Source organism: Anabrus simplex, chromosome 2 (genome assembly GCF_040414725.1).
Source record: "Anabrus simplex isolate iqAnaSimp1 chromosome 2, ASM4041472v1, whole genome shotgun sequence".
Classification (NCBI taxonomy): domain Eukaryota; kingdom Metazoa; phylum Arthropoda; class Insecta; order Orthoptera; family Tettigoniidae; genus Anabrus; species Anabrus simplex.
The window spans coordinates 998038509-998052343 of record NC_090266.1 but is presented as its reverse complement, the minus strand read 5'-3'; the positions used below and the strand labels follow the sequence as shown (position 1 = coordinate 998052343).

General features: G+C 40.5%; 1 protein-coding gene across 1 annotated transcript in view; it reads right to left on the bottom strand.

Moving 5' to 3' along the window:
- The window catches only part of Hml (Hemolectin), a 586263-nt gene that overhangs the window by 198826 nt on the left and 373602 nt on the right, over positions 1-13835 (bottom strand). The window contains exon 67 of the mRNA XM_068226073.1: positions 13554-13685. Coding sequence (XP_068082174.1) covers positions 13554-13685 — 132 coding nt within the window. The remainder of the gene's footprint in view (positions 1-13553; positions 13686-13835) is intronic.

Genomic DNA, 13835 nt, shown 5'->3' with positions numbered 1-13835 from the left:
GGCGAATATTAACGGAAAAATCTGACATTTACTGTTGACCTCTATAAAATTACTAACCCATTTTGTTATAATTGTTACCATTATAATGCACGAAACAAATCTACTCGTTATTGGGAGCGTCTTATAACGTGATGAAAACAAGCAATTGCCTAATTTCACTTTAAAAACCTTTCCTGATTTGTTTCTGCAACCATAAGCATAACAGCCTGGCGTGATTTTCTTCAAAACTCAGACCTCAGAAATACGAAAATTCACACACATTTCTTAACTAATAATACTAAATAACCTTCCGTGTTTAATAAGAACATATTTTCAGTGTATTAAGGTTAAAACAGGTAGCCTGTACTTCGCTGAAATTGCATAAAGTGTGATCTTACCCTGTGCTGAATACATACGTTTAAATCAGCTGACGGGACATTTGGCTAAAACATGGCGGAGTCAATCAGAATGAAGCACTCGTTGGCCACACTGTACATATAGAGTCACTGTAGCTTGGACCGCGGTCAACATAACCCCATTCAAACTTAGTCGATGTGTGTCTGCATCATAAAGTTGTTCTCGATTGAGCATGGCAGTGTACGAGCCAAATTCTCGGCATTTGCGGGAGGTATTACTCTTTTGTTTCAATATGAAGAAAACAGCGGCTGAGTCTCATCGAATGCTCTCACGTACGTATGGTGAGGAAGCTGTTAGTGGAAGAATGTGTCGTGAGTGGTTTCAACGCTTCAAGAACGGTGATTTTAACGTCGAAGACCGGCATAGTGGTGGAAGAGAGAAAGTTTTCGAAGATGCAGAATTGGAGACGTTGCTGAGTGAAGACTCGCATCGAACTCAAGAAGAATTGGCACGATCAGTGGGAGTGACACAGCAAGCCAATTCAAAACGTCTCAAGGCCATGGGCATGATTCAGAAAGAAGGAACTTGGGTCCCGTATGAGCTGAAACCAAGAGACGTTGAATGGGGACGAAAAATGGGTTCATTACGATAACCCTAAACGCAAAATATCCTGGGGATATCCCGGCCATGCTTCAACGTCGACGGCAAAACCGAATATTCACGGCTTCTAGATCATGCTCTGTATTTGGTGGGACCAGCTTGGCGTCGTGTACTATGAGGTGTTAAAACCCGGTGAAACAATCACAGGTGCTCGTTATCGAACGCAATTAATGCGTTTGAGCAGAGTATTGAAAGACAAACGGCCGCAATACGGCGAGAGGCGCGATGAAGTGATTTTGCAACACGACAACGCTCGACCCAACGTTGCAAAGGAGGTCAAAACATACCTGGTAATGTTAAAAAGGGACGTCCTACCCCACCCGCCGTATTTTCCAGACATTGCTCCCTCTGATTATCAGCTGTTTCGATCAATGGCACATGGCCTACCTGACCGACACTTCCGATCTCATGAAGAAGTCACAAATTGGGTTGATTCTTGGATCGCTTCAAAAGATGAACAATTTTTTCGACACGGGATTCGAACACTGCCCGAAAGATGGGAGAAAGTCGTGGCCAGCGATGGACAGTACTTTGAATGATACATGTGTAAATAATCTGTTTCATTAAAGCCTCCAATGTTGGGGACAAAACGGTGGAAGCAAAGTTGTACACCTTGTAGACAGTGATGTGACCGAGGGTATACACGGTATACACTGCATGCCCTGTGCTGAACTCCACTCATTACAGTATACCTTATGATTTCTTGCGTATACCTTCGGCTTTGATGTCTTTTTAAGTTTACCATTCCTTCGGTGAATTTTAACATCAGAAGTTGATCGCCATCTGTTTAATAATACAAGAACTATTTATTTCAATAAATATAAGGAGATTCAGCCTATCGATTCATACAAGCTATGGTTACCACCCTTATGTTGCTCTTGTGCCAGTGTAGTGCTTGCCAAATGTTCTGGAGATGTAACAAAGTTGAAACATCGATACTTGCATCTGTTTTCATGATATTGTCTAAAGCAGTGGCTAAAGCTGTCACTGTCTGAAGCTGTCAGGGCAAATGATCATTGAACGTCTTTGCAAACAAGGTTTAGAAGAGTTTGTACTATTGATCTACTAAGAATTCTCGTGCATTGCAAGAAACTTTCATGACCTAGGTGTGCTATACGTGGCAGGTGCACGGAAAATTGTGAAGGCTGAGTTGACAGCAATTGGAGCACATCACCGTCCTTCTTCGATTTCACTGCACGAGAGGAAATTATCTACAAACCCGAAGAAAATGTTTCGTGGTTTGTGAAAAATTCTTCTGAGTCCAGCATTTCTTCTAGACTTTCGACTGATGTATGACGTTTTCCATGAACTTGCTGTACTATCGACAGAATTAGTCACGACAGATAACGCCGTCAAGATCTTCATTACCTAATAAAAAGAGACATACGGGTGTTCGGAAATGTTGAACGAAATGAACACACGCAGTTTGCCTTGAATACTGCAAAGGATGGTGTATTCCAAAACGTCATACTTGAACACTGCCCAAAGTTATTTTCAATTCATTCAGAGTATTGCATGCAGAATTAAATCCAGATTTTGTGATAATTCAAACTCTGAAAGTGATCAGCCGTTAAGAGATAGCGAAGTGCTATATCTTACTAAAAGCAGTAAAGGAGACGTGCATCACAGTACTGAGTAAGTGTCCACTCGATTTTGGTCACATAGCTATCAGCTTGCATTCGGGAGTTAGTGGGTTCGAACCCCACTGCCGGCAGTCTTGAAGATGGTTTTCCGTGGTTTCCCATTTTCACACCAGGCAAACGCTGGGTCTGTACCTTAATTAAGGGCACGTTCGCTTCCTTCCCACTCCTAACCCTTTCCTAACCCACCGTCGTGTAGGTACGACGTAAGACAAATTGTAAAACTATAAAAATAAAATTCATCACACTGGGAAATGAAGTAAGAAGAAGCTGCTGCAATACAAGGGTTAAGGGACTTGGCAGAAAACTCTGGAGTCGAAAACATCCCAGACAACATGTTGGGGGCCGATGACCTAGATGTTAGGCCCCTTTAAACAACAAGCAACATCACGATAACTTGTTACCAGTGTTATGAGTAATTTCCATTGTCTTGCTCAACTGCAGAAGGTGAGTGACTGCTCGGCTTGATGAATAACATCATCATTTACTGAAGGTCATCGGTGTAGGTTATTAATGCCTCCAGTGCAGGGATGGGAAAAGTGTAGGACTGGGAAGGTAGTGGCCATGGCCTTAATTAAGGTACAGCCCCAGCATTCATCTGACGTGAAGATAGAAAACTGCGGTAAACCATCTTTAGGTCTGCCGACGGTGGGATTTGAACACACATTCTCACAGCTACGCGACGTGAACCACTCGCTCAGTTATTATCTTCATTATGGAAATAATAACTAAAATGTTCTCTTATATGCTCTTATTTGGCTGAAATTAGTATTTAGCCATTACTCATTGTATACATATCCTTAATAATAATAATAATAATAATAATAATAATAATAATAATAATAATAATAATAATAATAATAATAATAATAATAATAATAATAGGCCTACAACTAATACTACTACTACTACTAATAATAATAATTTGGATTTATAAGAAATGCAGCACGTTTGATGCAATCAGTGCTAGACGGTTCCTAGCTACGAAGTGTCAGAAGATGAAAACGCTTCGTTTCGCTTTCCTGAACCTCTAGAAAACCCTCGATTACGTACAGCGTGGTCTGACGTGTCTAGCACTTCCGACAGGTCGGCATACCAGATTATATTGTCGGTACGACATAAAAGAATAAATCTACAACCCGACAATATCTAGATAATAAAATCCAGATCCAAATGAAACTAAGATAACGGAACCACATCGTGGACACTACCATTAAACCCCATGATACTGCAGTACAAAAGGGCTTTGGTCTACCAAGCGAACACTGCTCAGCACGAAGGCCTACGAATTACCTAGTAACCGTGGTCAGCGCGACGAATTTTATCAACCATTATTCATGACTTTCTAGACCAGGACCCCTAACTCACCGCCAGATAGCACGTCAGCTGTTCTCATGTGGATAGAGTGACCCCGAATTAGCCGTCAGGTGCAAGTAAAAGTTCCTAACTTGGCAGAGAATCGAATTCGGGGTCTCAAGGTAAGAGGTAGACACCAAATCCCCAAACCCCACAGCACTTAACGCCCTTGAAAGGGCCTTGGCCTGCCCAGCGACCGCTGCTCAGCCCGAAGGCCTGCAGATTACGAGGGGTGGTGTGGTCAGCACGACGCATCCTTTCGGCCGTTATTCTGGGCTTTCGAGACCGGGGCCATCATCTCGCCGTCAGATAGCTCCTCAATTCTAATCACGTAGGCTAAGTGGACCCTCAGGTTGAGAGAAAAATCCCTGACCTGGCCGGGAATCGAACCCGGGGCCTCCGAGCAAGAGGCAGGCACGCTACCGCTAAATCACTGGGAAGGCGGGACGCTGCCAGTACGTACGACGAATGTTGATGAACATGAATAATAATGATAATAATAATAATAATAATAATAATAATAATAATAATAATAATAATAAAATTTCGTGTGGCTTCTGATGGCCTGGTGTATCCCTCGTAATGCAGACACTCTGACTGTGGTAGGCAGCGTCTACCCTATATAGGAAACTGCTAGTTGTTGTGGTGGAAGATTGTGTTATTTGTAGTTGCAGGAATGTTGGAGACAACGCAGAAACCCAGTCTCCGAAACAAAGGATTTAACCGTTTAGGATTAAAATTCCCCGATACTGCCAGGAATCGAAACCGGCAACCTAAGTACTGACTACTCTGCCTCAGAGCCGGACATACTCCTCCTCCTCCTACTACTACTACTGATGATGATGATGATGCTTGCTGTTTTAAGGGGCCTAAGATCGAAGGTCATTGACCCCTCCTCCTCTTACTACTACTACTACTACTACTACTAATAATAATAATAATAATAAAAAACCTCCCCTGTGAACCATGTGACTTTGCCGCGGTGGGGAGGCACGAGCCGCAGATGCAACCATTTCTGATGGGTATCTGTCGAGAGACCAAACTAGCGAATGGTTCATTAAAAGGGAGGTACCAATCTTTCGGTAGTTGCAAGGGCAGCAGTCTGTACAATTGACTGATATGGCCTTGTAATAATAGTTCACATGGCTTAGCTCCGTTGGTACTGTTACACGGCTGAAAGCAATGGGGAAATACAGCCGTAATTAACTCCCCAGGACATGCAGTTCTCTCTGTATGAATGATGTACTGATGATGGCTTCCTCCCGTGTAAAATATTCCGGAGGTAAAATAGTCCCCCATTCGGATCTCCGTGCAGGGACTACACAGGAGGGGGCAATCATCAGCAAGCTGAATACTGACATTTTGCGAGTCGGGACGTGGAATGTTAGGAGTTTGAATTGTTGTAGTAGGTTAGAGAATCTGAAGAGGAAAATGGATAGACTAAAATTAGATGTAGTTGGTATAAGTAAAGCACGTTGGCTGAAAGAGCAGGATTTTTGGTCAGACAACTACAGAAATATCAACACAAAATCAAACAGGGGAAATGCGTGAGTTGGTTTAATAATTAATAAGAGAATAAGGCAGCGGTAAACTAGTATAACCAGCATGGTGAACGAATTATTGTCGTCAAGATAGACATCAAGCCAATGCCCACCACAATTGCGCAGGTCTATATGCCTACTAGTTCAGCAGATGATGTAGAAATGGAAAAAATATATAAAGAAGTGGAAGATTTAATACAATATGTAAAAGAGGATGAGAGTCTAATTGTGATGGGAAACTGGAATTGCAGTGGTAGGCCAAGGAAGGTGAGGTATTGCAGTAGGAGAATTCGGACTTCGACGAAGGAATTAAAGAGGAAGTCGGCTAGTTGAATTCAACAAATCGTAATTTAGTCCTTGCTAAATCTTGGTTCGAACATCACAAACGTCCACTTGGACAAGACCCGAAGGCACAGGAAGGTATCAAACAGACTTCATTAAGATTAGGCACAGATTCAGAAAACAGGTGTTGGATAACACGATGTTACCAGGAGCAGATGTAGGCTCTGACCACAACTTGGTGGTCATAAGATGCCTTCTGAAGTTAAAAAAACTTAAAGAAATGAATGCAAGAAGATGGGACCCAGATAAGTTGAAAGAAAAGAGTGTGATAGATTGTTTCAAGTAACATGTTGCACAATGACTAAATGAAAAGGCTGAATGAAACACAATAGATGAAGAGTGGACAGTCCAGAATGAGATCAGTAGAGCTGCTGCAGAAAGGCTAGGAAGAAAGGTAAGATTAAGTAAGAATCAGTGAATAACTCGGGAGATATTAGAAATAATTTATGAATGGCGAAAATACAAGAATGCAAAAAATGAGGAGCGCAGAAAATAATACAGGTGATTAAAGAATGAAGTAAATAGAAAGTGCAGGTCAGCTAAAGAGGAATGGCTGAAAGAGAAGTGCAAGGATGTTGAAGGTTGTATGGTTGTAGATACTTCATAGATGATAATCACGGAAACCTTCGGAGAAAGGAAAACTAGGGGTAAGAATATTAAGAGCTCAGATGGAGAGCAACTTTCTGGGAAAGAAGACAAGGCAGAAAGAAGGAAGGACCATATTAAACTATTGTATCAAGGGAAAGAAGTAGATGATAAGAAGAAACTGTTTATACTGGTGAAATGGCAATTTTGAGGTCAGAATTGTACAGTGCCTTGAGAGTCCTAAATATAAACAAGGTATCTGGAATTGATGCATGCCCTCAGAATTACTGACCGCCTTAGAAGAAACCAGCATGGGGAGGTTATTCCATTTGGTGTGTAAGAAGTGCCATCCGATTTTAGACAGAAACTTGTTTTACATATTCCCGAGAAATCAGGCGCTGATAAGTGTGAAAACTACCGTACCATTACTTTACTATCTCACACTTTTCAAAATTTTAATATGTATTATTTACAGAAGAATGGAAAGAAAATTTGAAGCTGAGTTGGGAGATCAAAATGTAGGAACACGTGAAGCAATCCTGACTTAACGTCTAATCATAGAGTATCGAATTAAGAAAGACAAGCCTACGTACACGGCGTTCATACATCTAAAAAGGCATTCGATAAGGTTCATTCGACCAAGCTATTTGAGATTCTGAAGATAGCCAGGATCAGATACCGCGAAATATTAATTATCGACAATCTGTATAAAAATCAGCCGGCAGTGATAAGAATAGAAGTGTATGGCAAAGCAGCAACAATCCAGGAAGGAGTGAGGCAAGACTGCAATTTGCCCCCTCTCCTTTCCAATGTATACATAGAACAGGAAATAAAGGAAATAAAGGAGGAATTTGGAATATGAATCGCAATCCAAGCAGATGAAATCAAAACTCTGAGAATTAATAATAATAATGTTATTGGCTTTACGTCCCAGTAACTAATTTTACGGTTTCCGGAGAACTCGGAGATTTGCGGATTATCCTGTTATTCTATCTGAATCTGCAGAAGATCTGGAGAAATTGATGAAAGGTGTGGACACAGACTCAGAGAAGGAGTTCAAGATGAAAATGAATAAATGCACAACAAAGGCAATGAAGTGCAGTCAAATGAAGTCTGCTGATGCAGGAAATATTAGATTAGGAAATGAAGTCTTAAAAGAAGTAGATGAATATTGCTACTTGGGTAACAGAACAACTAATGATAACACAAGCAAGGAATGATTTTCTTAAGAAAAGATTGTTGTTCACTTCGAACATTGGTATAGGAATTAGAAAGATTTTTGAAGAATTTCTTCTGGAACGTGGCATTGTATGGAAGTGAAACATGGACGATAACAGCTCAGAAAGAAAGAATAGAATCTTCTGAAATGTCGTGTTACAGAAGAATGCTGAAGGTGAGATGAGTAGCTCGAATCACAAATGAAGCGGTACTGAATCGAATTGGTGAGAGGAGATCGATTTGGTGAAATTTGACCCGAGAAGAGACCGAATGATAGGAGACATCTTAAGACATCCAGGTCTTGTTCTGTTAGTCTTGGTGGGGAGTGTAGGCGGTAGAAACGGTAGGGGTAGACCAAGGTATGAATACGACAAAAATATTAGAGTAGATGTAGGATATAGTAGCTGCATAGAAATGAGAAGGTTCGCACAGAATAGGGGGCATGGAGAGTTGCATCTAACCGGTCTATGATATGATGGCCCAAACCACTGCAATCAGCCACCCGACGAATACCGGCGGGAGAACCGAAGCATGGGGTATGGAGGAAATGCCATCCCGAGTCGAACATCAGGCTCTCTCCAAGGCTTACAACCTTGGAAGTAACTTGGTCGATGTAAAACTACACCGACCCCAAACTACAAGTTTTCAACTGCAAAGCATGGAGGAAAATTCAACAGGAAATTGTACCCCAGGTGGTAACCAATCCACCGTCGCCTTGAGTGACGCAAGCAGGCCTTCGGATTCTGGGGAGCCTGCACCTACATGCAAGGAGGTATCAGAGACTCCTAGGAACAAAATCAGCCACAAACACCGAAATTTTTTTGCTACCTTCAATGCCAACTCCCTCTTGAAAGTTGGTAAACTCAAACATCTTACGGATGTCCTCTCCCATCATGAAATCCTAATTACAGCAATTCAAGAGTCAAGGTTTACTGATGAACATGCGTTTGAATCACAAGGTTATAGAATCTTCAAAGGGAAAACTGGCAAACGTGTGATGAAAACTGTTCCACACCTTGGCACAGGATTTATTGTCAGCAGGAAAATTATTGATTCAGTCACCGATTTCAGCTCTCCTAACAGCAGGGTCTCGATGCTTAGCTTTCGGAGTATGAACAATGTACACACGCTTGTGAACGTACATGCGCCAATCAACCAGGCAAACAAGAAAGACCCAGAAGGAACAGACAAATTCTGGGAGGACCTGGAAGATGTTATATAAAAAATTCCTGACAAACACACAATCATTTTGCTTGGAGACTTCAATGCCCAGATTGGCAAAGAAAGGAAATTCCAAAATATCGTTGGAAACTATCCAGCCCACAGACGAACCAACCGAAATGGGGAAAGGCTTTTAGAGCTTTGTAAGGCATTCAATCTTGTTCTTAAGTCAACAGCCTTCAAACATCTACCAAGAAAACAAAAGACATGGATATCACCAAATCCTCACTTGGGAGAAATTCAAATAGATCATGTTGCCATTGCACGAAAAGCAACACAAGAGATCCAAAATGTTAAAGTCCTGAGAAGTGCTAACCTTGACTCAGACCACTATCTATCCAAGATCAAAATTAAGCTTCATCCAAGAAACACCAAAAGAGTTAAGATAAAGAAAACTAGCGAATTTGATACAGAAAAGCTGAAAACCAGCGAAAAATTCACTCAGAAACTTCAGTCTTTGGACACAGAAAATTGGGAACAACTGAAAAATGCCATTGTTGAAACGGCTGAGGAGACAGTATTGCTAAAGAAACCAAAGAAGCATCCGTGGTGGACTCAAGAATGTGATGAAGCCATAACACAAAGACAAATCGCTTGGCAAAGATGGAATTCCCTGAAGAATCCAGAAAGATATGAAGACTTTCTGGAGGCTGGGAAACATGCAGCGAAAGTGATCCGCCAAGTAAAGCGCGCATTTGACAAAAACCAACTGACACAGATCGAGCAGGACTTCAATAAGAATAATACTAGGGATTTCTATAGAACCTTCAAACACAACCTCACCAAGTCTACATTTCCGAGATCACAATGGAAAAGTTGCCTACAACGACAAGGATAACTGCCAAATCTTGGCTAAATATTTTGAATCTCTTCTTAACTGCGAAGAACCAGAATCAGAATTCACCTTTGAAGAATCCAGACATCCCAACCCAGACTCTTCTCCCCCCACAAAAGAGGAAATCAAACAGATAATTACATCATTAAAGAACAACAAAGCACCTGGAGAAGATGCGATAATTGCTGAACTCTGGAAGGCTGCAGGTGAAAAGGCGATCGATAAACTAACTGAGATCATTCGCGAGATCTGGGAAACAGAGAAGATCCCAAATGATTGGACAGCAGCCCTGATTCATCCCCTACATAAGAAAGGTGACAAAACAGAAGTAAACAACTATCGCGGAATCTCCCTTCTCGCAGTAACATACAAAATTCTCTCCAAAGCCCTTCAAACTCGGGCAGAAGAGCAACTTGATTCACAGTTGGGTGAATACCAAGGAGGCTTTAGAAAAGGACGATCTTGTGCAGAGCAGATCATGAACCTTAAGTCTGTCCTGTCGTACCTAAAATCCAGGAATAAGAATTTTGTAATTACTTTTGTTGAATTCCAAAAAGCCTACGACTCCATAGATCGACACACACTCCTCCGCATTCTGAAGGAAATGGGCTTAGACAACAAAACGAGTGCTATCATTCAACAGACCTTAACCAGCACTACGTCCAGGGTGAAATTCGGGGGAGAAATTTCGAACGTCTTTGAAATCAAGACTGGTGTTAGGCAAGGGGATGGACTATCACCGGTTCTCTTCAACTGCGCTCTGGATAAAATCATTTGGGAATGGCGCAAGGAGATGTGCAAGGAAGAGGTTGAGAATGGCCTTAGAATAGGATATAAGAAAGATGATCTTATCATAGACTGCCTAGCTTTTGCGGATGACCTAGCGATCTTTTCTGATTCCCTAGATACTGCTGAAAAACAAATTAACCAACTGAGAATCCAAGCAGCAAAAGCTGGCCTCCAAATCTCTTTCCAAAAAACAGAGTTTATAACCAACACCAAGCCAGCTCCCAGAGAGCTCATTGTGGAACAGGGAAAAATCAAGCAGGTGGAAAAGTTTAAGTACTTAGGCGAGTGGATAGTACTTAACAACTCTGAGAAAGAAGCAATCATGTGCAGAATCAACAAGATGGAGGTGGCATATCAGCTGACTAGGAATGTCTACAACAAAAGATCAGTGTCCATCAACGCCAAGCTTAGGCATTATTGTTCGGTTGTACGCCCGGAAGCACTGTACGCAGCAGAATGCCTTGCAATGAACAGAAAAGGTCTGATGGAGAAGCTGGAAGCTAAAGAAAGAAAAATCCTGAGAAAGATTCTTGGACCAATCAAAGAAAATGATGAGTACAGGAGACGACACAACAGCGATCTGTACCAGCATATGGAGAGGATAACGGACACGATTCGGAAAAGGAGGATTAATTTTTATGGCCATATAGCACGCATGAGCACACAGAGACAGACCAATAGGATCTTTTCCTACTTTCTTAACAAGAAAACCAAGGGACCCTGGTTTATCGAAGTTGAAAAAGACCTTCAAGAAATAGGAATCACACTCAAAGACATCCAGAAACGTGCACCTCTCCACATAAAGCTCCAGGGATACAAGAGGTTCCAAGAAAGGCCAAAGTTGAAAACAGGCAAGAAGTGGACTGATGAAAGAAAGGAGGCTCACAGAACGAGAAAGAAAGAATAATAATAATAATAATAATAATAATAATAATAATAATAATAATAATAATAATAATAATAATAATAATAATAATAATAATAATAATAATAATAATAATAATAATAATATAGAATAATATAGATACATATTGAATGAACTCGTTTCTCCTGACCAGTAATCTCGTCCATGAGTTCAATAGAAATACTGCATATTGCTAAGTACCGTACATGTATTGTGCGGTATTATGTTACATTATGGGTGGACAAGTTACTTACTTCCGGGAAACATTCTCTTCTTACAAATTTTTCATATGTATTCAGGAAAGTTTTGACAAATCTTAGTGCTCTAGCAGCTTTTACTCATAATGGTTTTAATTAACATTGATTACAATAACATTATCTTGCTAGTTCAGTTTTTTTAAACTTTGATAGTGTAGTCCATGACCTATTTCAAATACATTAGAACACTATAGTGTCCGCAGTGTCACAGTACATCTGCTAACTTCTTACTTACAACAGCGTAAGCAGTGCGTTGAAGTAAATTATGAAATACATTTCGAGGTAAAAAAAGTTAGATCTTCCTTTGAAATCACAAATAGCTGTATTCCACGATATACTACTGTATCTTGGGACCTTTTCTCTATCTCCTGTATGTTAGTGAAATGCCAGAACTTGTAAACTCTAGCATTGTATCCCATGCAGGTGACACATTTGTTATTAATTGGCGGGAAAAATATGGAATCAATGGTATAAAATCATAATGCATCCTCAAAATATATCAACAGATTTTTCACTTCCAGTTTTGTTACGATGAATCCTAGCAAAAATAATGTGGTTAGCTTTGATTTTAAAAGGGATTAGAATGATGATATAAGTATTCAGCTAAATAGTCCATACCTTCAGATGACGGACTGTACTAAATTCTTTGGCAATGTTCTATATTGTCATATGTTTTGGAAGAATCATGTTAATCATAGTTTTAAGATGTTAACGTCTGGATTATTTTTATTACGTAGGCTATCAAAAATTGTAGGTACAAATTTATTACTAAAATATACTATTGAGTAAAATACCCTCACTTGAGCTATGGGATAGTTGTCTGGAGTTGTGTGGCAAATGAATAATTTGAACGACTTTCTGTTTTTTAGAATTTACTTTGCCTCGCACCGACACAGATAAGTCTTATGGCGACGATGGGTCAGGAAAAGCCTGAGAGTGGGAAGGAAGCGGCCGTGGCCTTAATTAAGGTACATCCCCAGTATTTACCTGGTGTAAACATAGGAAACCACGGAAAATCATCTTCAGGGCTGCCAACAGTGGGGTTCAAAACCACTATCTCCCGGATGTCGGCTCACAGCTGCGCGTCCCTAACCGCACGGCCAACTCGCCCGGTGTTTTACAAAAGAAAGCTGTAAGTATTATCATCCATACTTCGAATTAAAGTGCTTGCAAGCATTATTTCACAACTCACAATATTATGACACTTTCTTCCCTAAAATCCACAATTTAAAACACAAAATCCAAGCAGAGTGGCTCAGACGGTTGATACGCTTGCCTTCTGACCTCAACTTGGTAGGTTCGATCCTAGCTCAGTCCGGTGGTATTTGGAGGTGCTCAAATACGTCAGCCTCGTGTCCATAGCTTTACTGGCACGTAAAATAACTCCTGCGGGACTAAATTCCCACACATCGGTGTCTCCGAAAACCGTCAAAAATAGTGGAATGTAAAGAAATCAGTATTATATCAGAAGAAGTAGGAATGCTTACCACATGAGTTCCCACCACACAAAAACAGGTGGACCATGGCCATATGTAAAGGGCACGTTACTGCCTAAGGATATAAACAATCTGAACGGTAAAATGTTTCAAAAGGCACTTAATTAACAGGTGTCGGTATTCCATAAAGTACGATTAGCCGTACAAACTGTAAATCAGGATGTGCAGTTTTCATTTGTATATAAATTAGAATATATGTGTTTCGTTGCATATAAGACACTGCTTGACATTGTCTGACAACTGTAAAATTCAATTGATAATAAATAAAAATTGAATGGAATTGAATTAAAGTGAAGAAAACTTTCCTCATTTTGTCATATTCTAATGAATATTACTTTGTTTATTGAAAATGAAATGATTTTCTTCAACTTACGGCACACTATCGTCTGACATCCATCAGCCGCTGTGATGGAAACCTGTTCTTGGTCTTTTCCACACTCAGGTATCTTAGGCTTAGGGCATGGAGGTGGTGTTTCCCCTGGTGCTGGTGTGGTGACTGCAGGCACTGTAGAAACATACGTGCATAGACTTAATACATTTATCACATTCATTTCAAAATAAATCTCTCTATAAATAAGTAAAGAAAGTATATGATATACCGTAAACTCACCAGATTAAAAATTCGTCACCCCTCGAGAAACCATTATAAGCTTTA